We start from the raw sequence: 26043 nt of genomic DNA on the forward strand, positions 1-26043 counted from the left end.
GCAGAACTATTGAATTTTTGGCCCGCCCAGCGCGACTTAGCTCCGGCACTAACTTCCGGCGCTAAAGCCGTCGCTGCGCCAAAACCCAATTTCTAGGCCGATGTTTCTGTGAAGCCTCATCTGATCGGGAGAATTGGCAGATGGCTTCTGCAATCTCACATGCAGCTGCCATCTGTTTTCTCCTAAGGAGCGAGTCATTGGTGAGCCTGGGTGCAAGGGCTCACCTTTGGACAGTGATTTGGACAGCACCTCAATGCTGTCAAACACTGACAATTCATCTGTCAAAAAATTATGGTGCCTGTCACTTTAACAAAACCGGCAGATGAAGCGTCATGCACTGACGTCATCTGACACCAGCTTTCCCTTAATTGGCCGGCAAGCCCGCAGGGTGGGCTTAACAAGGCCAATCAAGGGAAAAAAGCGTTTGTTCATCAGACGGCGCTGGGAGCGGGATGAGAATCCGGAAACCAGCAGTCCCACCCCCAACGCGCCTCCTCAGGTAAGATCCCGACCCTAAAGTACAAAAGCCAGGAAGTTATGCTAAACCTTTATAAAACACTAATACAGCCCCAGCTGGAGTATTGTGTCCAATTCTGTGCACCACACTTTAGGAAGGATGTGAAGGCTTTTGAGAGGATATGGAAGAGATTTACTAGAATGGTTTCAGGGATGAGGGAATTACAGTTCAGTCCGTAAGGATGAACCCGAGCTTCCGGTCGCCTGTCATTTTAATTCACCGCCCCATTCCCACTCAGACCTCACTGTACTCGGGCTCTTGCATTGTTCCGTGGAAGCTCAGCGTAAGCTCGAGGAACAGCAACTCATCTTCCGATTAGGCACTTTACAGCCTTCAATATCGATTTCAACAATTTCAGATCATAACCTCCGCTCCCATTACATTTTTACTTATTTTTTTATCCACACCTTTGTTTTGGCCCTTCCCCCCCCCCCTCCCTTTTTTTCTCTCCCACATGGCAGCTGTCTCTGATTCTGCCAGAACATTTCACACCTAATCTAGAGCCGTCTTTTGTCTCCACTAGTCCTATCACCATCTCGTCTCGTTTTGAATACCTCTTAATGTCTCTTCACTTCTCTTTTGTTCTCTCCCAGCCTGGCCTTTCAATCTATTTCATTTCCTGTGCTTTTCCAGTCTTGACAAAGGGTTTGACCCAAAACATTGACTGTATTTCTCTCTCCACGGATGTTGCCTGGCCTGATGAGTTTTTCCAGCATTTTCTGTTGTTATTATGAGGGAATTACAGTTACGTGGATAGACTGGAGAAGCTGGGGTTGTTCTGCTTAGAGCAGAGAAAGCTAAGAGGAGATTTGATAGAGGTGTTCAAAATCATGACAGGCTTAGATAGTGTAAATAAGAAGAAACAATTTCCAATGGCTGAAGAGTCGATAACCAAAGGGCACTGATTTAAGATGATTGGCAAAAGAACCAGAGGCGACATGAGGAAAAACTTTCTTATGCAACGAGTGGTTAGGATTTGGAATGCACTGCCTGATAGGGTAGTGGATACAGATTCAATAGTAGCCTTCAAAAGGGAATTGGATTATTACTTGAAAGAGAAAAAATTGCAGGGATATGGGGAAAGAACAGGGTAGTGCGACTAATTGGCTCTTCGAAAGACCCGGTGCAGACTCGATGGGCTGAATTGCTGTGTAAAGTCATTTCTCTTCATCTCGCCTTTGATTCTTTTGCCAATTACCTTAAATATGTGTCCTTTGATTATTGACCCTTCTGCCACTGGAAACAAGTTTGTCCTTATTTACTCTATCAAAACCCTTCATGATTTTGAAAACCTCTATTACATCTCCTCTTAACCATCTCTGTTCTAAGGAGAATAACCCAGCTTCTCCAGTCTCTCCACATAACTGAAGTCCAGTATCCCTGGTATCAATCTGCTAAATCTCCTCTGCTCCTTGACATTCGTTCTAAAGTGTGGTGCCCAGAATTGAACACAATACTCCAGCTGAGGTCTAACCAGTGATTTATAAAGATTCAGTATAATTTTGTTGCTTTTGTACACTGTCTCTGTTTATAAAGCCAAGGATCCCGTATGCTTTTTTAACGGCCTAATCAACTTGTCCTGCCACCTTCAAAGATTTGTGGCAACTTAGAAATTATGCCCTGAATACCAAGTCCAGGTCACTAATATATGTCAAAAATATAAGATAGTTGCTCATAAAGAGTCTTCGGGAGTGTCACCAATACTCCAGAATTTCTAAGCTTATGAGTTTAATCCTGTTATAGCACATAACCTAGGTTGACACTTCAGTACAGTACTAAGCGAGTGCCATCTTTCACCCGCCTCCGCTCAACCGCAACTCATCTGCTGCAGAAACTCTTATCCATGCCTTTGTCACTTCCTGATTGACTGTATCAATACTCTTCTGTCTGTCCTCACACCACCCACCCACTGTAGATTTCAGCTCATCCAGAACTCTGCTGCCCATGTCCCAACTGGCACCAAGTCCCATTCACCCATCACCCCTGTACTTGCTGACCTACATTGGTTCCCGGTCTGGCAACGCCTCAGTTTTAGAATACTCATCCTTGTTTTCAAATCCCGCCATGGCCTCACCCCTCCCTATCTCTGTAACCTCTTCCAGCCCTACAACCCTCCGAGATCCCTGCGCTCCTCCAATTCTGGCCTCTAGCACATCCCCTATTTTAATCACTTCGCTATTGGCAGCCGTGCTTTCAGCTGCCTAGGCCCTAAGCTCTGGAATCCCCTCACTAAACCTGTCCACCTCTCCTCCTTTAAGACAGTCCTTAAAACCTACCTCTTTGACCAAGCGATTGGTCATCTGTCCTAATATCTCCTTATGTGGCTCGGTGTCAAATTTTGTCTGATTAGGGCTTTGGGACCTTTTACTATGTTAATGGCGCTATATAACTGCAAGTAGATGTTGTTGTTGTATTGGCTTATGGTCCCCTCCTCAAAGTATGAGACTTTTTGAATTGCGACTAAACCTCTACCCGTGGCAGACCGCTGCCTTTAACTCGGGTACCTTCTCCTGTAATCACAGCATTAAGACCTTTAGAGTCAGACACTTGTGTGCAACACTTCCCCCGCCCTTCACTACTAACTGCTGGCATGTAAGGGAATGAGCGTGAATGATCAAATTCATGATTCTAGTAGTGCTGTCAGGTATCATCACTGATAAATCATGATTTATTGTGCCAGTGGCAGAAGGGTCGTTAACCAGAGAACACAGATTTAACGTGATTGCCAAAAGAACCAGAGGCGACATGAGGAAAAAAGAACTTACACAACGAGCTGTTGTGATTTGGAATGCGCTGCCTGAAAGGGTGCAGGAAGCAGATTCAATAATAACTTTCAAAAGGGAATTGGGTAAATACTCGAAGGGCTATGGGGAAAGAGCAGGGGAGTGGGACTAATTGGATAGCTCTACCAAAGAGCCAGCACAGGCACCATGGGCCGAATGGCCTCCTTCTGTGCTGTGTCATTCTATGTTTCTTTGAGACTCAGAAGTGAGTGGGGAAAAATGGACTCTTGTTCAAAATTTTATTTTGCAGATTTCCAAACACGATGACGATAAACTGGACTATCTGGCCCAATACTGAATGGGTGGCCACTGTAAGCCTGCCAGCCATTTTATTCACACTATAGGGGGGTAATTTTGACTTTAGCTGATAGTTTAAAAGGGCCAATATCGAATCAGCTACCCATTATACATATGCCCATTGAAGTCAGTGAAAATTAATATCGGGGGAGATGTATAACGGGCGGCTAATTCGATATTAGCCCTTTAATACTATTGCTCAAAGTCAAAATTACCCCCTAGATCTTTTCAAACATCTGCAGTGATAGGTAGTGGCAGGCAGGTTATTTTGAAGGGTAAGAGTGACCTGCAACAATTGTTCTATTTAATGAAGCCATTTTGATCATTTTATTACTTGGACATTTTAGCTGGCAGTGGCCATTAGCAACCATTTTGAAAAAAATACTAAGAAGAGTCTTGAATTAAAGGTGCACGTAGTTGACAGCTGTTATCTGTGGAGCACTTAGATCAATAACTTGAATATAATTGGGGCCAATAGGAGTTATGTTCTTCATTTTTACAGTTAGTCTCAGGAAAATGTGGTGAAAATATCCAAACAGAAAAAAATGGAATGTGCAGGATAAGCCTGTCCACAGTTTGTCACTGCCTCACTAATAAGAAATTAAGAAACTGAGGACCTAATGCCCCTTAAAGTAGATGCAGCAACTGATTTGCATGTTACCTAGCCTAACATGTTTCTCATACTCTGTTTTGCTCGAGAAAGCTGTGTCCAGCTTCTGTTCAGCACAGTGCTGCACGCAAGCTATATCAACAGGTTTGGCGCTAATGGGGAGTTAGTAAAAGTGTGTGTTGCCATAGAATGGAAAGACTCGGGTTTGGTGCAAATGTAACCCCACTATTTAAGAAAGGAGGGAGAGAGAAAATGGGGAACTACCAGTTGGCCTGACATCAGTAGTAGGGAAAATGCTAGAATCTATTATTAAGAACGTGGTAACAGGGCACTTAGAAAATAATAATAGGATTGGGCAGAGTCAACATGGATTTATGAAAGGTAAATCGTGTTTGACAAATCTGTTAAGAGTTTCTTGAGGTTGTAATTAGCAGAATAGATAAGGGGGGACCAGTGGATGTGGTGTATTTGGATTTTCAGAAGGCATTCTATAAGGTGCCACACAAGAGGTTATTAAACAAAATTGGGGCTTATGGGATTGGGGGTAATGTACCAGCATGAATTGATGATTGGTTAACAGATAGAAAACAGAGAGTAGGAATAAATGGATCATTTTTGGGTTGGCAGGCTGTAACTAGTGGGTACCGCAAAGATTAGTGCTTGGTCCTCAGCTATTCACAATCTATATCAATGATTTTGATGAGGGGATCAAATGTAATATATCCAAGTTTGCTGATGATACAAAGCTAGGTGGGGATGTAAGCTGTGAGGAGGATGCAAAGAGGCTTCAAAGGGATATAGACAGACTAAGTGAGTGGGCAAGAACATGGCAAATGGAATATAATGTGGAGAAATGTGAAGTTATCCACTTTGGTAGGAAAAATAGAAAAGCAGAGTTTTTAAATGGTGAGAGATTGGAAAATGTTGGTGTTCAGAGGTACCTGGGTGTCCTTGTACATGAATCTCTAAAAGTTAACATGCAGGTACAGCAAGCAATTAGGAAAGCAAATGGTATGTTGGCCTTTATTACAAGAGGTTTTGAGTATAAGAGTAAAGACGTCTTACTACAATTATATAGGGCCCTGGTGAGACCACATCTGGAGTATTGTGTACAGTTTTGGTCTCCTTACCTAAGGAAGGATATACTTGCCATAGAGTGAGTGCAATGAAGGTTCACCAGACTGATTCCTGGGATGCGGGATTTTCCTATGAGGAGAGATTGAGTAGACTAGGCCTATATTCTCTAGAGTTTAGAAGAATGAGAGGTGATCTCATTGAAACATACAACATTCCTACCGGGCTTGACAGGGTAGATGCAGGGACGATGTTTCCCCTGGCTGGAGAGTCTAGAATCAGGGGTCACAGACTCAGAATAAGGGGTCGGTCATTTAGTACTGAGATGAGGAGAAATTTCTTCACACAGAATTCTCTACCCCAGAGGTTGTGGAGGCTCAGTCGTTAAGTATATTCAAGACAGAGAACGATAGATTTTTGGATATTAAGGGAATCAAGGGATATGGGGATAGTGCAGGAAAGTGGAGTTGAGGTAGAAGATCAACCATGATCTTATTGAATGGCAGAGCAGGCTCGAGGGGCTGAATGGCCTACTCCTGCTCCTATTTCTTATGCTCTTGTGCCTTTGCTGCTTTAAGTTACCATTCAGCTTGCAGTAATTCAAGGAGGCACCAAGTGGACAGAAACAAGAGTCTGAGAAAGAAATTCAAGAGTATTCGGTCTACAGGCTGCCCACCCTACTTTCTCTGTTGCTGGAAGAGTGTGATCCAGAAAGGAATACTAAGGGGATAGCAGCAGCAGAGTGAGGAGGGGAGAAAGTACTTTGCCCGCATAAGAAACTTTGTGATCTCCAAGAAAATGGTCAATGTCTTCTGGTGAGAGGATGAGAAAAAAATCAGAAGACATTTGATAAGATGTCTCACAACACCGTTATAAAAATTCAAGATATGGTATTGGAGGGAATGTAGCAGCAAGGATAGAAAGTTGATTCATGGAGAAGATACAAAGTGGGTTAAATTGGGCTGCATTGCGCCCGTTTTTCTAGCGCTGCACGGTCTCGTAAGGTACCAAAATGGCGGGCAGGAAATCTTGCAAACACTTCCAACCAGAAGAGCGCCACCCGCCATATTGGGTAAAGACAAACGAGGCATCCTTTGCCCACACCTGAAGCAGACATTAGTACATTGCATATTTAAATCAGGGCCCTAACGCCTGTTTCATGTCCCCGCTGCAAGATTGGTTTGCCCTGCCACACTGGCTGCCTCAGGGAAAACCATATCTAAACATCGCATAAGTAAAAAAAAAAGGTGAAGTACTTGCCATCTCCATCCTGATTGCTGCAATTCCCAGTCCCGAGATGCCCGACCTCCAGGCCCAGGTCCTAGTCCTGACCCCCCAATCACTCCCAGACACCTGCAGTTTGCCACTGAAGACCTTTGGATTTCACAGCTATATCTTAAAGTAGGCGGGGGAAGCGATTGGGAGAGAGGGGCGAACCAGAAAAGGGTTGATTGGGCGACTGGGTGGGGGAATCAATCGGGACATCAGGATGCACGGTGATCGGGAGGTGGGGGGAACAGTGGCTGGTACCACCCCGTGGTTTTAATCTGGAGCCGGAAAGAGCACTGGTAAGGCCGCATATAGAGCTGATTTTCCTGCCCTTTCATGGAAGCCCAGTTTTGCACAGGGGACCTCAAACAGGTGATATATTAGCAAGATACATCCCCATTCAGTAGTGTATTATTTACAACTGTGAACTGCAACGTTAATGTGTGAGAGCATTTTATTTTTGTTCGTACATTCACGGGATGTGGGCGTCGCTGGCAAGGCCAGCATTTATTGTCCATTCCTAATTGCCCTTGAGAAGGTGGTGGTGAGCCGCTTTCTTGAACCGCTGCAGTCCTTGTGGTAAAGGTACTCCCACAGTGTTGTTAGGTGGGGAGTTCCAGGATTTTGACCCAGCGACGATGTTGGAACATCGATATATTTCCAAGTCAGGGTAGTGTGTGACTTGGAGGGGAACTTGGAGGTGATGGTGTTCCCATGTGTCCTAGGCAGTAGAGGTTGCGGGTTTGGGAGGTGCTGTCGCAGAAGCCTTGGCGAGTTGCTGCAGTGCATCTTGTAGATGGTACATACTGCAACCACGGTACGCCGGTGGTGGAAGGAGTGAATGTTTAAGGTGGTGGATGGGGTGCCAATCAAGCGGGCTGCTTTGTCCTAGATGGTGTCGAGCTTCTTGAGTGTTGTTGGAGCTGCACTCATCCAGGCAAGTGGAGAGTATTCTATCACACTCCTTACTTGTACCTTATAGATGGTGGAAAGGCTTTGGGGAGTTAGGAGGTGAGTCACTCGCTGCCGAATACCCAGCCTCTGACCTGCTCTTGTTGCCACAGTGTTTATGTGGCTGGTCCAGTTAAGTTTCTGGTCAATGGTGACCCCCCACCAATGTTGATGGTGCAGGATTCGGCGATGGTAATGCCATTGAACGTCATGTGGCGGAGGTTAGACTCTCACTTATTGGAGATAGTCATTGCCTACCACTTGTGTGGCGTTAATGTTATTTGCCACTTATCAGCCCAAGCCTGAATGTTGCCCAGGTCTTGCTGGATGCAGGCGCAGACTGCTTCATTATCTGAGAAGTTGCGAATGGAATTGAACACTGTGCAATCATCAGCAAACTTTGCACTTCTGACCTTATGATGGAGGGAAGTTCATTGATGAAGCAGCTGAAGATGGTTGGGCCTGGGACACTGCCCTGAGGAACTCCTGCAGCGATGTCCTGGAGCTGTGATGATTGGCCTCCAACAACCACAACCAACTTCCTTTATGCTCAGTATGACTCCAGCCAGTGGAGAGTTTTCCCCCTGATTCCCATCGACTTCAATTGACTAGCATGTAACAAAGAGGCTGCTTAAACTTACTCCCCGCTCCTCATGCCGTTGACGAGTGCTGGGGCACATAATTTGCATATGCAAAGTGGCTAAGGTAAATGGCATATGGCAGGCAGCGCACCTCCGGCTTGTAATGAGTGCATACTTCACGCCCACCATATTGTAAGTTTAGGTGCTCATTTAGTACCTGAACAAGCAGGAGCTGTGCCATTGAATTTCTAGGCCATAATTCCCTGAAAGCACAAGTCCAGGTAAATAAAGTTATAAAAAGGCCAATAGAACAGATTTACCAGGGTGATGCCAGGGGAGAGAAACTATAGTTATGAGTTACTGGGAGTATTTCCACTGGAGCAAGAAGAACTTGCAATTATTTCGGCCTCAAGACGTTCCAAAGCACTTTGCAGCCAATGAAGTACTTTTTAAGTGTCGTTACTGCTATAATATACGGAGAGGCAACAACCACATTTGCTCAGGGTAAGGTCCCACAAACAACAATGAGATATCTAACCAACTAATTCGTTTTAGTGGTATTGGTTGAGGTATAACTATTGGCATGGGATAGATGTAATTTAGATACAATTGAATCTCATTATTACAAACCTTTCATTATGATAAATGTTTCCCTCCTCTCAGCTGTTATGTCAGTGAAGGAACTCAAAGCTTGATGGGATGATGCCAGTAGAGGTTTTTCAATTATGAAGAGTTTTCATAGGGTGAGTTGATAAAATCCATGTCCTCTGGCTGGCGAGTCAGTGGCGAGGGAGGAGGGGGTCATCAATTTACTATTGTTTCTAAGAGAGTGAGGAGAGATGCTAGGAGAAATGTGTTTGTATAGAGGGTTGTTTGAGGATAGAAAGATCTGCCACAGGGAGTGGTTGAGGCAGAGACCATTGCATATTTTAAGAGAAAAGTGGAGAAGTATTTAAAGCAGGGAAAGATACAGGGCTGCAGGGAGAAATCAAGGCTGTGAGATTGGTTTTGGATTACTCTAGCAAACAGCCAGCACAGACAATTTGGGCTAATGGCCATCCATGGTTATACAAGGTCTAAGTCTAATATACTGCTTTCTGATGTGCATCTGTAGGAGTGGTAACATCTTTGACTACTGTTGAGGGTTTCATGTAAATTTGAACAGTAATTGTTTCTCACTGCTTTTCATATATGTAATGAGAGTAATGTTAGGGGATACTTGATTCTACCTTTATTTTCCTCCCTTTTTCTGTCAGTTTCCTCCCCCCTCTCCAGAAGACATTGATTTCTTGCTGAGAGGCATTCCATCACTGCTGGGCATCATATTCGAGTGGCCAATCTTCATACCTGGGCTGTGAGTGTCGTCAAGCAATTTGATGGCATCGGTATCACATCCAATTTTGTTCTTGTTATCGCTTGTCATCTACTTCCAGAATGAACCACAGGCTGGCAGGAATCTGCCTGCTTTGTTTTCTTCCCTCCCTAGCTGAAGTTAATTTTAATGCTCCTACTGCTATCGCAGATGAGATCAGCTAACACAGCAGATGAGAGATTGAACCTGGAATCTCCCTAATCAATGCAGCTCACCTACTCACTGCCCTAACTAGCTGAATCATTGGGAAGCTCCAAAAACTGCCCTTTCGCACCACAGCAATCTAACTTTTTGAAAGAAACATCTCTCATAAATGGGTAAAATTTTGCCTTCAATTGGAGAATAATTTGAGTCTCATCAAATAACCATGGACAAGGGAACAGAGGTTTCCAATTATATTTTTCATATTAATGCTCCTTTCATTGGGAGTATTTTTAAATGGTGTGATAAGCCTTAACTACTGCCAAACAACCTCACTGGCACTGAAAATTAACTTTTGCAAATGTGGAGCCTCATTCCTTCAGTTTTTAATTATTGTTGGAGATTTTTTTTTAATTAAATAATTTTTTCACTTTTTCTTTCTGTTTCTATCTCTTTCTTAATCCCATCTTGCTTTCTGTACATAATTTGGCATTGAATTAACTATTCTAACTTACACTTCCTGGTTCAAACTCTGCGCTGCTCAGTAACAATTCTTCAATCTGATTGTTTAAGCAGATACACAGTTGCTTGCCCTGTTCACACAGGTCCCAGATCCCCTGTAGAGGGTGCTGTGCCGAAATGAATTTCAAATTACCGCAACTTCCAGTGCAAAAGCCCATAGAAAGTCTGTGGGCAAATGTAAGCTAGCGCCGTTCATACGCCGCTGACCGCAAAATCCAGGCCAATATGTTTGGAAAAACAGTGGGGCTGCATAATTAGAAGGCTATAGATAAATAAAAGGGGCTATGTTGTCATCATAATCATCTGTTTGTACACAGGGGTGAGCAAGGACACAGTCAAGTGAACTGATATTAGTCTAGTGAATGCTACTTGCAGTATCAGTGTTAGTACGCATTCCAACAGTCTACAGTGGTTTATAGACTGCTGTTTCCTGGCTGGATAGTTCTGCTAGTACAGGTGACATTAGACTGATTAAAATGAAAATAATAACTGCCCAACGTCTAACTGCCCAATGTGGTACTTAAGCTGTACAAAGCTAGGAGGTTCCAGTTGTAGTTCTCCCATGTGTGGTAATCTAGGTGCCTCAGGGATGCGGGGAGGAATTCAATCATTGTTCCCACTTCTCATGATTCAGTGATTCTTGTTGCAAGGTGCTCATGTGTGGACGTTGGCTGAAGGAAAGATCTGGCATAGCTGGGATGCTCCCATGGGCAAACAGCCTAGTAATGCTTATACCCATTTTTTGGGTGGGCTTTCTGGCTGATTTCAGGTGGTCTGGAATAGATGGTGGAGGGAAATCATCCAGGGAGCTGTTGTGCTGGCTCCCAGCCAGCTGCCAGCACATTTGTGATTTTCTGGTGGGGGTGATGATGGCCATTGTATACATCCACCCATGCAGGTGCACTCAGAATGAGCAATAATAGTAACATAGGAATAGGAGAAGGTCATTCAGCCCCTCGAGCCTGTTCCGCCATTAGTTCAAGGCTGATCTGTATCTTAACTCCATTTACCTGCCTAAGTAATCCTTAATAACCTTGGCTAACAAAAATCTATCAATCTTCGTTTTGAAATTTACAATTGACCCCCAGCATCAACAGCTTTTTGGGGGCAAAGTTCAGATTTTGACTACCCTTTGTGTGAAGAACTGCTTTCTGACATCACCGCTGAATGGCTTAGTTCTCATTGTAAGGTTCTGCCCCCTTGTTCTGAACTCTCCCACCAGAGGAAAGAGTTTCTCTCTAGCTACCCTATCAACTCCTTTAATCACCTTAAGCATATCAATTAGATCACCCCTTAATCTTCTATATTCAAGGGAATACAAGCCTAGTCTATGCAACCTGTTCTCATAATTTAACTCTTTTATGGTGAATCTACACTGCGCCCTCTCAAAGGCCAGTATATCCTACCACATTTCGAAGTTTGAAGAGTGGCTGGAGTCACTGCAGTGCATCCAGGAGTGTTAGAGTTTCCTCGAGCGTACGTTCCAGGAGGTGGTCACTCTACAGCTACAGAAGGTTCAGGAGGCGAGGCAATGGGTGACCACCAGACAGGGAAGGAGGAAGACACAGGTAGTGCAGGAATCCCTCAAACCAGTGGCACTCGCTAACCAGTTTTCAGTTTTGAATACCGGGGAGGGTGACGACTTCTTGGCAAAATGCAGTAAGAATCAAAGCCCCAGCACCACGGGAGATTTGACTGCACACAGGGGAGAAAGAAAGAGTAGAAATGCAGTCGTCGTAGGGGATTCGATAGTTAGGGGCATAGACAGGCGTTTCTGTAACTGCAAACGTGATTCCCAAATGTTATGGTGCCTCCCTGGTGCCAGGGTAAAGGATATCACCAAGCGAGTGCAAGACATTCTGTGAGGGGAAGGTGAACAGCTAGAAGTCGTGGTCCATGTTGGAACCAATGACATAGGTAGAAAGCATGCTGAGGTCCTTCAAGCAAAGTTTCAGGAGCTAGGAAAAAGATTAAAAAGAGGATCTCAAAGGTAGGAGTCGCAGGATTGCTCCCAGTGCCACATGCTAGTGAGTATAGAAACAGGAAGATGGTGCAGGTAAATGCGTGGCTGGAGAAGTGGTGCAGGAGGGAGGGTTTAAGATTGGGACCGGTTCTGGGGGAAGGGGCACCTGTACAAGATGGATGGGTTGCACCTAAACAAAGCCAGGACCAATGTTCTCGCTGAGAGGTTAACTAGTACTGTTGGGGAGGGTTTAAACTAATTTGGTTGGGGGAAGGGAACAGAAAATAGCAGAAAGGAGCAGAAACGAGATCAGAGGACAGTGAGATATAAACAGCAGTAAAATTAGAAATATCCCCAAAATTGCAGGGCCCAGATCAAGGAAAATAGCAAAAGTGACGCAGGAGTTACTAAATTGTATGTACGTCAATGTCCGTAGTGTAACTAAAAGTTGGTGAGCTGCAGGCACAAATTGCTACATGGGATTATGGCATGGGTGTATTAACAGAGACATGGCTCAAACAAGGCCAGGAATAGGTTATTAATATGCCTGGTTACCAATTATTCAGGAATGATAGAGAAAGAATATGAAGAGGGGGCATGGTAGTATTGATTAAGCATGATGTTACAGTTCTAACTAAAAAGAATATACTTGAAGGCCTAGAAATTCGTCTCAGGCGGCGGTGCAAAGCGGGCGGTATCGGATCGGCCATCCGTTACACGCAGTGCCTGATATTCAGTACCATTGCAGCCAATAGAACTGAACATCAGGCGCTGTGTATAACAGGCAGCTGATCTGATACCGGCCAGTTTGGGTACCGCCTGAGACAAATTTCTAGGCCGATGATTCGAGGACTGAATCTATTTAGCTTGAGTTGAGGAACAGAAGGGGAGTTGTTACATTGTTGAAAGTTTTTTTATAGAGCTGCAAAACAGTGAGAGGGAGATAGATGAGCAAATTTGTTGGCAAATTTCAACGGCGTGTAACAAAAATAGAGTAGTAATATTAGCAGACTTAAATTATCCTAATATAGACTGGGAAAAACATAGTGCTAAGGGTAGAGAAGGAGAGGAATTTCTCAAGTGTGTTCAGGGAAAACTTTCCTAAAATATCTTTCAAGACATCAACATCCTGGGGGTCACCATTGACCAGAAACTTAACTGGACCAGCCACATAAATACTGTGGCTACAAGAGCAGGTCAGAGGCTGGGTATTCTGCGGTGAGTGTCTCACCTCCTGACTCCCCAAAGCCTTTCCACCATCTACAAGGCACAAGTCAGGAGTGTGATGCAATACTCTCCACTTGCCTGGATGAGTGCAGCTCCAACAACATTCAAGAAGCTCGACACCATCCAGGACAAAGCAGTCTGCTTGATTGGCACCCCATCCACCACCTTAAACATTCACTCCCTCCACCACCGGCGTACCGTTTATGCAGTGTGTATCATCTACAAGATGCACTGCAGCAACTCGCCAAGGCTTCTTCGGCAGCACCTCCCAAACCCACAAATTCTTCCACCCAGAAGGACATGGGCAGCAAATGCATGGGAACACCACTACCTCCAAGCTTTCCAAGTCACACACCATCCTGACTTGGAAATATATCGCTGTTCCTTCATCATCGCTGGGTCAAAATCCTGGAACTCCCTCCGTAACAGCACTGTGGGAGCACTTTCACCACAAGGACTGCAGCGGTTCAAGAAGGCAGCTCACCACCACCTTCTCAAGGGCAATTAGCGATGGGCAATAAATGTTGGCCTTGCCAGTGACACCAACATCCCATAAATGAACAAAAAAAAATTCTGTTTCTCTGTTGTTATTGGATGAACCTGATACTAAAACGTTGCTTCGGTATTTCAAAATGTGTATTTGTTCACAGAAGCTGGTGGAAAGAAATCCAAAAATGCCATACAGAGAAGCACAGAGACTGGCATGGCAGTGGAAATGCGGCGCATGACTCGACAAGCCAGCCGGGAATCCACCGACGGAAGCATGAACAGCTACAGTTCAGAGGGAAAGTAAGTACGCTGCAGTGCTGGAGGACAAAATTAATTGGCATTTGGAAAAGTATGGGCTAATAAATGAAAGTCAGCACGGATTTGTTAAAGGCAAATCATGTTTGATTAACTTAATCGAGTTCTTTGATGAAGTAACGGAGAGGGTTGATGAGGGTAGTGCGGTTGATGTTGTGTATATGGACTTCCAAAAGGCGTTTGACAAAGTGCCACGTAATAGACTTGTTTGCAAATTTATAGCCCATGGGATTAAAGGCACAGTGGCAGCATGGATACAAAATTGTCTGAGGGACAGAAAGCAGAGAGTCATGGTGAATGGTTGGTTTTCAGAAAGGAGGGAAGTATTAGGACCACTGCTCTTTTTGGAGAAACTGTTTCCAGTGGCAGGAGGGTCAGTAACCAGAGGACACAGATTTAAGGTGATTGTCAAAAGAACCACAAGCGACCTGAGAAAACATTTTTTTACACAGCGAGTTGTTGTGATCTGGAATGCACTGACTGAAAGGGTGGTGGAAGCATATTCAATAGTAACATTCAGAAGAGAATTGGATAAATACTTGAAGGGAAATAATTTACAGGGCTATGGCGAAAGAGGAGGGGAGTGGGATTAACTGGATAGTGCTACCAAAGAGCCGGGGACAAGCACGATGAGTCAAATGGCCTCCTTCTGTGCTGTATCATTCTATGATAGGAGGAGGCCATTCAAGCCCATTACACCATTTAATTAGATCATGGTTGATCTGTTACTTTATTTCATTTACCTGCTTTTGTTTCATATTCTTTGATACCCTTACCTAACAAAACTAAGAAATAAGAACAGGAGTAGGCCATTTGGCCCCTCGAGCATGCTCCGCCATTCAATAAGATCATGATTGATCTTCGACCTCAACTCCACTTTCCTGCACTGTCCCCATATCCCTTGATTCCCTTATTATCCAAAAATCTATCGATCTCTGTCTTGAATATACTCAGCGACTGAGCCTCCACAGCCCTCTGGGGCAGAGAATTCCAAATATTCATCACCCTCTGAGTGAAGAAAGTTCTCATCTCAGTCCTAAATGGCCGACCCCTTATTCTGAGACTGTGACCCCTGGTCCTAGACTCCCCAGCCAGGGGAAACATTCTCCCTGCATCTACCCTGCCAAGCCCTGTAAGAATTTTGTATGTTTCAATGAGATCACTTCTCATTCTTCTGAACTCCAGAGAATATAGGCCTAGTCTTCTCAATCTCTCCTCATAGGACAACCCCCCCACCCCAGGAACCAGTCTGGTGAACCTTTGTTGCACTCCCTCTATGGCAAGTATATCCTTCCTTGGGTAAGGAGACCAAAACTGTACACAATACTCCAGATGTGGTCTCACCAGGGCCCTATATAATTGCAGTAAGATGTCTTTACTCTTATACTCAAATCCTCTTGTATTAATGGCCAACATACATTTTCTTTCCTAATTGCTTGCTGTACCTGCATGTTAACTTTCAGGAATTCGTGTACAAGGACACCCAGGTCCCTCTGAACACCAACATTTCCCAATCTCTCACCATTTAAAAATACTCTGCTTTTCTATTTTTCCTACCAAAGTGGATAACTTCACATTTCTCCACATTATATTCCATTTGCCACGTTCTTGCCCACTCACCTAACTTATCTATATCCCCTTGAAGCCTCTTTGCACCCTCTTCACAACTTACATTCCCACCCAGCTTCGTATTATCAGCAAACTTGGATATATTACATTTGGTCCCCTCATCCAAATCATTGATATAGATTGTGAATAGCTGAGGCCCAAGCACTGATCCTTGCAGTACCCCAATAGTTACAGCCTGCCAACCCGAAAATGACCCGTTTATTCCTACTCTCTGTTTTCTGTCCATTAACCAATCCTCAATCTATGCTAGTATATTACCCCCAAACTCATGAGCCCTAATTTTGTTTAATAACCTCTTGTGTGGCACTTTATTGAATGCCTTTTGAAAATCCAAATACACCACATCCACTGGTTCCCCCTTATCTATTCTGCTCGTTACAACCTCAAGAAACTCGAACAGATTCGTCAAACAGGATTTCCCTTTCATAAATCCGCGTTGACTCTGCTCAATCCTATTATTATTTTCTAAGCGCCCTGTTACCACATCCTTAATAATAGATTCTAGCATTTTCCCTACTACTGATTTCAGGATAACTGGTCTGTAGTTCCCCATTTTCTCTGTCCCTCCTTTCTTCAATGGTGGGGTTACATTTGCTACCTTCCAATCCGTGGGAACTGTTCCAGAATCTATGGAATTTTGGAAAATGACAACCAATGCATCCCTATCTCTATAGCCACCTCTTTCAAAACCCTAGGATGTAGCCCATCAGATCCAGGGGATTTATCGGCTTTCAGTCCCGTTAATTTCTCCAGTACTATTTTTTACTTATACTCATTTCTTTCAGTTCCTCATTCTCGCTAGACCCTATCAATCAAAAATCTATTAATCTCAGTCTTGAAAATTTCAATTGACCAGCATCATCCTGCGAAAAAGAGTTCCTGAAAACTATTGCTCTTTGGGTGAAAAAATGCTTCCTGATTTCACAGCTTTTTTGAGCACTTTTATAAATGTTATCTGTTCCAATTATTGAAGTATTGTTTATTTTTAATTATCCCCAATCAACTAAATCCCAGGATTCAAAGATAGTTATTTTTAGCATTTTGATTTCCCTGTAAGATTTCCCTCCCTTAAAAATAACTTTTAAAAACCTATTGTTTTCTTCCTGTCTGTTACTAATCCTGTAATAAATTTTTATTTAAACAGTGATTGCTGGTGACATTACAAAAGTGAACAATATGCTTAGAGGAGCATCATGGGTGGTAATGAACAGCAAAACAACAAAATCTGGCCCTGAATTTTAAAATGGATAGCATCCATGAGCATTTCCTTTTAAAACACATTTTAAACTATCGTTGCCTCATTTACATTAATTGCTGGAGCGAATTAGCTGTAGTATAACCTCCTTCTGTGCTCTATCATTCTATGATTTGTACAGGCTATCACTGCTAGTGGCTCCCATTTGTACTGATTATCACTCCAAGTTTGCTGCCATTTGAATTCACTATAACTACCAGTTGGCTACCATTTTGCACTGACTACCACTCCCCTTTCTTCCCCCCCCCCCCCATTTGTACTGGCTTCACTGCTAGCTGGCTACCATTTGTACTGGTTATCACTCCCTGCATGGCTCCCATTTGTACTATCTATCATTCCTGCATGGCTCCCATTTGTACTATCTATCACTCCCTGTATGGCTCCCATTTGTACTATCTATCATTCCTGCATGGCTCCCATTTGTACTATCTATCACTCCCTGTATGGCTCCCATTTGTACTATCTATCACTCCCTGCATGGCTACCATGTGTTCTGGCTATCACTCCTAGTTGGCTACCATTTTGCACTGACTATCACTCCCCTTTCTTCCCCCCCCCCCCATTTGTACTGGCTTCACTGCTAGCTGGCTCCCATTTGTACTGGTTATCACTCCCTGCATGGCTCCCATTTGTACTATCTATCATTCCTGCATGGCTCCCATTTGTACTATCTATCATTCCTGCATGGCTCCCATTTGTACTATCTATCACTCCCTGTATGGCTCCCATTTGTACTGGTTATCACTCCCTGTATGGCTCCCATTTGTACTATCTATCACTCCCTGTATGGCTCCCATTTGTACTATCTATCACTCCCTGCATGGCTACCATTTGTACTATCTATCACTCCCTGTATGGCTCCCATTTGTACTATCTATCACTCCCTGCATGGCTACCATGTGTTCTGGCTATCACTCCTAGTTGGCTACCATTTGTTCTGGCTATCACTCCCCAGTCCCCTTCCATTAGTGTCGGCTGTGGCTCAATTGGTAGCACCCTTGCCTCTGAGTCAGAAGGTTGTGGGTTCAAGTCCCACTCCAGAGGCTTAAGCACAGAAATCTAGACTGACATTCTAGACTGCCGGAGGTGCCATCTTTCAGATGAGACGTTAAACTGAGGCCCTGTCTGCCCATGGTACTATTTTGAAGAAGAGCAGGGGAGCCCTAACCAATATTTATTCCTCAATCAACATCACTGAAACAGATTATCTGGTCATTATCACATTGCTGTCTGTGGGAGCTTGCTGGCTGCCGCGTTTCCTACATTACAACAGTGACTACACTTCAAAAGTATTTCATTGGCTGTGAAGCGCTTTGTGACGTCCAGTGGTCAAGAAAGGCACTATAGAAATGCAAGTCTTTCTTTCTTTCAATCACTCCTAGCTCACTCCCATTTCTACTGGCTAGCATTCCCCAAGTACCTCCCATTTGTATTGGTTATGATCCCTGAGTTGCTCCCATTTGTACTCGCTATCACTCCCTGAGTGGCTCCCATTTGTACTCGCTATCACTCCCTGTGTGGCTCCCATTTACACTTGCTATCACTCCCTGTGTGGCTCCCATTTGTGCTGTCTATCACTCCCTGTGTGGCTCCCATTTGTACTCGCTATCACTCCCTGTGTGGCTCCCATTTACACTTGCTATCACTCCCTGTGTGGCTCCCATTTGTGCTGTCTATCACTCCCTGTGTGGCTCCCATTTGTACTCGCTATCACTCCCTGTGTGGCTCCCATTTACACTTGCTATCACTCCCTGTGTGGCTCCCATTTGTGCTGTCTATCACTCCCTGTGTGGCTCCCATTTACACTTGCTATCACTCCCTGAGTGGCTCCCATTTGTACTCGCTATCACTCCCTGTGTGGCTCCCATTTACACTTGCTATCACTCCCTGTGTGGCTCCCATTTGTGCTGTCTATCACTCCCTGTGTGGCTCCCATCTGTACTGTCTATCACTCCCTTACTATCTGCCATTTGTATTGGCTGTAGCTCCCTGAGTGGTTCTCATTTGCACTGGTTATCAGTCCTAGTTGGCTTCAATTTGAACTAGCTATAACTACCAGTTGGCTGCCATTTTCACTGACTAGCACTCCCCATACATAATATTATGCGTAGATGCACATTTGCTGAGGCCACGTATTGAGGTGTTTACCCCACCTCCAATCTTTTCGGCTCCCACCTCTGTTCTACAAGCTTTGTTTATTGCACTGTAAATGCTCAGCCCTTGCAGGCCATCATAGTTCTGACTGCTTTAGCAGTATCTCAATGCTATCTTTTACTGAGGCATGTGGTGTTTTAGCAACTGCCCCCTTATCTCAGTGTCTGATTCTCATGATTCAGCTCATTTTGTACACACACAAATGAAAAGCTTCCCCTTTTCTCCACATTCAGTCTCTGACTAAAATGCTAGGATAATTTGATCAGTTAAACCACTTTAAAATATTCTAACTTTCCCTCCTTTTGAACCTGAGTATAACCACTCTGAGCCAATCTTTTCTTTACCATTCTCTTTCTTTTTGGCCTTACCTTGGATCATCTTGAAGTTTACAGTAAATGCATCACTTTATGTAAATTTTTTTAAAAACCTAGTTGAACGAAATAGAATCAAACTCCATTTTACTTTTTCTTTTAAGTGTTTGTACCTTCAAAACTTCCTTAGGAATTAACTCTTCAGTTAGTTAGTACAGTCCAATTACAAGATGTCTCCCTCCAGATGGTTGCCATAGCGATCGTAATTTCCACTTCAAATCATTAAACATTTAAGAAATTCCAAACTGCCAATTTTTATATGTGATTGTCTTATTACAGATTTCCACATAATTTACAATAACCGGAATTTCACTGTGGCCACAATGAAAGTCGGGTTTTTCCACAATTAGTTAACCTCAATAATTCTAACTTAATTCAGACCAATATTTTATTAACTAAATACAGTACAGAACAGATAAAATTATGGAAGTAGCACGTGCTTACCAAAACCCAGTAAATTACACCATCGTTCATTTTGTTCTTTCTTCAGGCACCTTTCCAAATGACTGTAAAAATACTGAATATAACTGAAGAAAAAATTAATCTCCACAAACTAAATCTTTGTAACATTCTTCCACATTGAGGAAGAGTGCAGAGCCACAGCAATGACACTGAAACATTCACACAGACTTTTTAAAGAGACAGGATGCTGAAAACAAAAGAACTCCTGCAGCTTGTGACAGTAGAAAAGGGACAGAATCTTTCCCCCTCTCCTTCTTTATTCCATCATATTTAGTGCTTTTGCTCTCAAACCAATTTACAATTTCTGATGATTGCTGCTTAGCCCCATTTGGAGAAACAGTCAGTTATAACCAAGATGCACTGGTTACCCTTCTGAGTCCTTTGAAACAGGCCAATATAATAAATCTACAAATTTCTCCACGGGCTATGGATGCTGGGACATAGCTAGAGGAGGTTTAAACTCTGGACCTGGGGTTATACTGGGCATACGTGAGGCAGTCATTAATAATGGCTTTCATAGTCAGGTCCACACAAGGCCACTACATCTGCTGCACTAGCCTTTGGACCAGGCTGTCACCCTCCTGGTGCTCACTAGGAGTATGGGCATATTGGACCACCTCATTATGGAGTGACTGCGGGGCTACCTATTTACCCTCCGACTTTCATTCTTGATTAATGAAAACATTCTTGGCAATTGCTTTTGCTTTTGTTCGTCTTGCAGCGGCCTAAGAATTTCGCCTCTAGCGGCACAATACGAATGCCCCCAGCCGTCCCTCTTAATCATGGTCCCAGTTCCCAAAACCAGCAAAATAGAACCAGGGTCCTATTCCATTATTCCTAGCTGGAGTGACTGCGGGACTACCTTTTTACGCTGATAAAATAACAAATTATCCTGTTTTTCCTGTTAAAGGCATCTTAAGGCCCTGAGCCCTCAGCTTAATGGCCGCCGAAACTGGGTGGCTCCCATTTGTGTTGCCCATCACTCCATGAGAAGCTCCCATTTGTACTGGTTATTAAATCCCTGGGTGAATCATAGAACCTTACAGCACAGAAGGAGAGCATTCGGCACATTGTGCCTGTGCCGGCTCTTTGAATACCCACACCCCCGCTTTTCGTCCGTAACCCTGTAAGCTCCACATCCTCAAGTACCTGTCCAACTCCCTTTTAAAATTATTTATGGAATCAGCTTCCACCACCTTTTCAGGTAGAGAGTTTCAGATCCCAACAACTCTCTGAGTGAAAAAAATTCTCCTTATCTCCCCTCTGGATCTTTTGCCAATGATTTAAAATCTATTATTTATTGACCCACTCACCAGAGGGAATAGTTTTCCTCTTTCTACTCTATCAAAACCTCTCATCAGCTTGAAAACCTCTATGAGGTAATCTCTTAACCTTCTCTGTCCAAGGAGAACAGTCCTAACTTTTCCAACCTCTCCTCATAACTGAAGTCCCTCATCCCTGGTAACATCCTGGTAAACCTCCTCTTGTACCCTTTCTAAGGCCTTTACATATTTCCTGAAGTGTGGTGCCCAGAATTGTCCACAATACTCCAGCTGAGGCCTAACCAGTGATTTATAAAGTTCTAGAATGATCTTATATTCTATGCCTCTATTTATAAACCCATATGCTTTTTTAACCACCTTATCAACTTGCCCTGCCACCTTTAAGATTTGTGTATATGGACACCAAGGTCTCTCTGCTCATCTACACTTTTCAAATTCGTGCCATTTATAGTAAACTGTCTTTCCATATTAGTCCTCCCAAAGTGCATCACTTCACACTTTCTGCATTGAACTCCATCTGCCATGCTCTGCCCATTTCACCATCCTGACAACTATCCTCATCACTACCTACTACTTTGCTAAGTTATGTATCATCTGCAAACTCTATAATACTGCCCCCTACACCCGATTCTAGGTCATTTATAAAAATTGAAAAGAATAATGGACCCAAAACTGACCCGTGGGGAACACCACTGCAAACCACCTCCCAGTCTAAAAAATATCCATCCACCACCACCCTCTGCTTCCTGTCACTGCCACTTTCCCCTTAATTCCATGGGCTTCCATCTTCTAACAAGCCTCCTGTGTGGCACTTCGCCGAATGCCTTCTGAAAGTCCACATATACAACATCTACTGCACTACCTTGATCAGCCTTCTCTGTACCTCATCAAAGAGCTCAGTCAAGTTAGTCAGACTCAATTTGCCTTTAGCAAATCATTGCTGGCTCTCCCTGGTTAACCCATGCCTTTCCAAATGAAAGTTTATTTTGCCACTGATAATGGTTTCCAATAACTTCCCCACCACCGATGTTAGGCTGACTAGCCTGTTGTTTGCCAGTTAACCCTCTCCCCATTCTTGAATATTGGTATAACATTAGCAACCCTGCAGTCCTCCGGCACGACTCCTGTATCCAATGAGGATTGAAAGATTGTGACCAATCCCTCTGCTGTTTCTACCTTTGCTTCTTTCAGCAACCTAGGATGCATTCCATCCGGACCAGGTGGCTAACCTACCTTCAGTAATGCTAATCTTTTCACTATGTCTTCTCTATCTATTACTATCCTGTCCATAACTCCCCTCTCCTCTTTTAGTGTAACCTTCACATCCTTCGCTTCCTTTGTGAAGACAGATGCAAAGTACTCATTTAATACTTTAGCCATGTCGTCTGCCTCTACATAAAGATTTCCCTTTGGGCCCTTAGTAGGCCCAACCTTTTCCCTAGCGAACCTCTTACACTTTATACGTTTATAAAACATGTTAGGGTTTAATTTAATGTTGCCTGCTCATCATTTTGTGTAACCTCTCTTTGCTTCCCATATTTACTTTTTCAATTCCCTCCTGTACTTTCCATAATCTTCCTGGTTATTAGCTGAATCTTGCTCCTGACATTTGTCCTAAGCTACCTGGCAGTCATTTTTACCAGTTATCACTCATTTAATGACTCCCATTTGTACTGGCTATCACTCCTGTTGGCTCCCTTTTATACTGTCTATCACTCCCTGAGTGGCTCCCATTTGTACTGTCTATCACTCCTTGTGTGGCTCCCATTTGTACTGTCTATCACTCCTTGTGTGGCTCCCATTTGTACTGTCTATCACTCCTTGTGTGGCTCCCATTTGTACTGTCTATCACTCACTGAGTGACTACCATTTGCACTGGCTATCACACCCATTCATATTGGCTACCATTCGGTGAGTCGTTCCCATTTGTGCTGGCTATTATCCAGCAGTTGACTCCCATTTGTACGGGCTACCATCCCTGAGTGGCTTCCATTTCTCCTTGCTACCACTCCCTGAATGACTCCTGTTTCTATTGGCTATTACTCCCTAGCCAGCTTGCATATGTATTGGCTATCTCTCCCTGAGCTGCTCCCATTTGTACTGGCTATCACTCACTGAGTGGCTGCCATTTGAATTTGTTTTTACTCCCCGAGTGGCTCCCATTTCTATTTGCTATCACTTCCTGAGTTATTCCCATTTGTACTGGCTATCACTCCCCGGTTGGCTCTGTTCTGTACTTGCTATCACTTCTGAGTGGCTCCCATTTGTACGGGCTATCTTCCCTGAGTAGGTAGCCATGGTCATCAGAGGGGGAGCAGTGGCTGGCAGCGGCCCACGCTCTTTGAATGCGGGTTCAGGAGGAGCACTCCTGCCTCAGGATAAACCAATCTGAGAGTAGGGGCCTCAAACAAGTGTCAGGCCCCTCATTTGCATATGTTAACAATCCTGTTGCAGGCACAGGCACTGCACGCCAAATTTTTGGCATTTACCAATATGCTGGCCGGTGAACTTCCAGCTCATAATGAGCATGCGCTTCCAGATTCAAGACTTAAAAGGCCATTTGCCATTGACTGCAACCTCCTCGCTGGCCACTTTCTGGGGCTGAATCAGACTGTTTGCAGCCTCAGTGTCTTGTTTCACATTGAGCTGAGCTGTCAACCCCATATCCTCTCCATCACAAAGACTGCAAACATAACAACACCCACCTCTGATCTGACCTCAGCCCATGTATTTAAGAAGGAGCTAGATAAGTACATGAGGGAGAAAGGAATAGAAAGATGTGTTGTTAGGGTGAGATGAAGTAAATAGAGTGGGAGGAGGCTCGTGTGGAGCATAATGGCCTGTTTCTGTGCTGTAAATTCTATGTAATATGCAATCTGCAGCTGAAACCCTCATACTTGCCTTTGCCATCTCCAGCCTTGATTATTCCAATGCCCTTTTGGCCAGCCGCCCTCTCCCTCCATAAACTTCAGCTCATTCTAATCTCTGCTGCATGTATCCTATTCATTGCCAATCACATACATCCTCACTGACTTACATTGACTTTTGGTCCTTCAATGTATCAGATTTAAAATTCTCATCCTTGTGTTTTATATCCCTCCATCACCTCACACCTCCCTATCTCTGTAACCTCCTCTAGATCTATGACCCACCGCCCACCCAAACTCACTGTTCCTCTCACTCCGGCCTCTTGTCCATCTCCCCTGCCCTTTGTCCCATCTTTCTGCCTCTCCACCTCCCTCTCCTTCTTTAAGACCCTCCTTAAAACCCATCTTTTGACCAAGCTTTTGATCACCCCTCCTAATCTCCCTTTCTTTGTCTGTTTTTCCTCGCGCCTGGAGTGAAGTGCTTTGAGTAATTTTTCAGCATTAAAGGTACAATATAAATGCAAGTTGTAATTGTAAGCTCCCATATGATTACTGGCCACGCTGGCAAGGTATTCCAGTCAGTACTCTTGGGAGAAATTGGGAGGAAAATGAAATGGAAAGAAAAGAAAATAACTGAAATGGTGAAAGGTGTACCTTGGATTGACTGCTGACATATAAGAAAGCCGATTCCAGGGAGTGCAGGTCTGGAAATCAGGGAATGTGGCCTGTGGTTTTTCATCCAGAGAATCGCAATTTCCCAACCTGTGCTTCGTGTGAGCACCATTCTCGCTTGGAACGCTCAATTACGATATTAGCCCTAAGCAGTAACTTTGTTGAATATTTCCATTAGCTCTAACTGCTATTGTCTGCTTCAGTTTATTCCCTGGGATGAGGTTGGGAGCCGACAATCAGTTCAGCGACTTCCTCGATGGGCTGGGACCTGCGCAACTTGTTGGGAGACAGACGTTAGCAACACCTGCCATGGGTAAGTGATGAGTTACCAGAATTATATTGAATATTTATGATGCTTCTAGGCCAATATAGAGCAAAGAGGCTTTAATCAACTCAGAATCGCATTGCTTTAATCAACTCAGCAAACATTACTGTACAATACAGAAAAATAGTCTTTTCAGGTTTTATTTAATTTAAACATTTTTCTCAGTGATACAATTTTTGATGTTATTCTTCGAAAGTGACTTTTTTGTTCTTTTTAATCATTCTTGTATTTGTATTTGAGATTGGATGCACGTCCTGATGATTGAAGGAGAGAATAAATAAATGAGTGATCCAAAGGGGAGAAAGGGAAAACTAGCACAGGGAGAATGGAATTTCTTCATAGAATGCTGAGCTCTCACTGAGAAATTTTTTACACAACTATTTCCTCATGTTAAACAATCTCAGTTTTTATCCTTATCTACCTCCACTCAGCTCAGATTTTAGGGAAAACCTCTGTGGCATTCATTTTGTGAAAAAGCTCAAAAGCTCCAAGTGCATAAAAATCTTTAGACCTTCTTTGGGACACTAAGGGAATCGAGAGATATGGGGATCGGACGGGAAAGTGGAGTTCGATGATCAGCCATGATCTTACTGAACGGCGGAGCAGGCACGAGGGGCCGTATGGCCTACTCCTGCTCCTAATTCTTATGTTCTTATCTTGTTACGTTCTTCCTCCTACGCTGGCTTATAAAAAGCTGCAAATGCTGGAAATATGACAGAAACAAAATGCTGGAATCACACAGCATCTGCGGAGAGAACAGATAAGTAACTCTTCAGGCATATCGCCCTCTATCAGAACTGGAAAAAGAAATCAAAGGTGAACGAGCGTTTTAATGGAATAAGAACACAGAATGTGTGAAAAATTCAGGCAGTTTGGGGTGACATAAGGAACAATCCAGAAAATTGGAGACATTG

At 43.7% G+C, this 26043-nt stretch overlaps 1 protein-coding gene across 17 annotated transcripts in view; it reads left to right on the forward strand.

Annotated features, from left to right (window-relative positions):
* Positions 1–26043, forward strand: part of rims1a (regulating synaptic membrane exocytosis 1a) — a 1194810-nt gene that overhangs the window by 1127344 nt on the left and 41423 nt on the right. For 15 of the 17 annotated variants that reach the window (XM_085996611.1, XM_085996615.1, XM_085996617.1 and 12 more), the window contains 2 exons: positions 13958–14096; positions 25008–25117. In XM_085996611.1, coding sequence (XP_085852737.1) covers positions 13958–14096; positions 25008–25117 — 249 coding nt within the window. The remainder of the gene's footprint in view (positions 1–13957; positions 14097–25007; positions 25118–26043) is intronic. The other 2 variants (XM_085996612.1, XM_085996618.1) reach the window with 1 other exon arrangement.

Source organism: Somniosus microcephalus, chromosome 9 (assembly GCF_052327205.1).
Source record: "Somniosus microcephalus isolate GS21.2 chromosome 9, FLI_Smic_1.0, whole genome shotgun sequence".
NCBI lineage: Eukaryota > Metazoa > Chordata > Chondrichthyes > Squaliformes > Somniosidae > Somniosus > Somniosus microcephalus.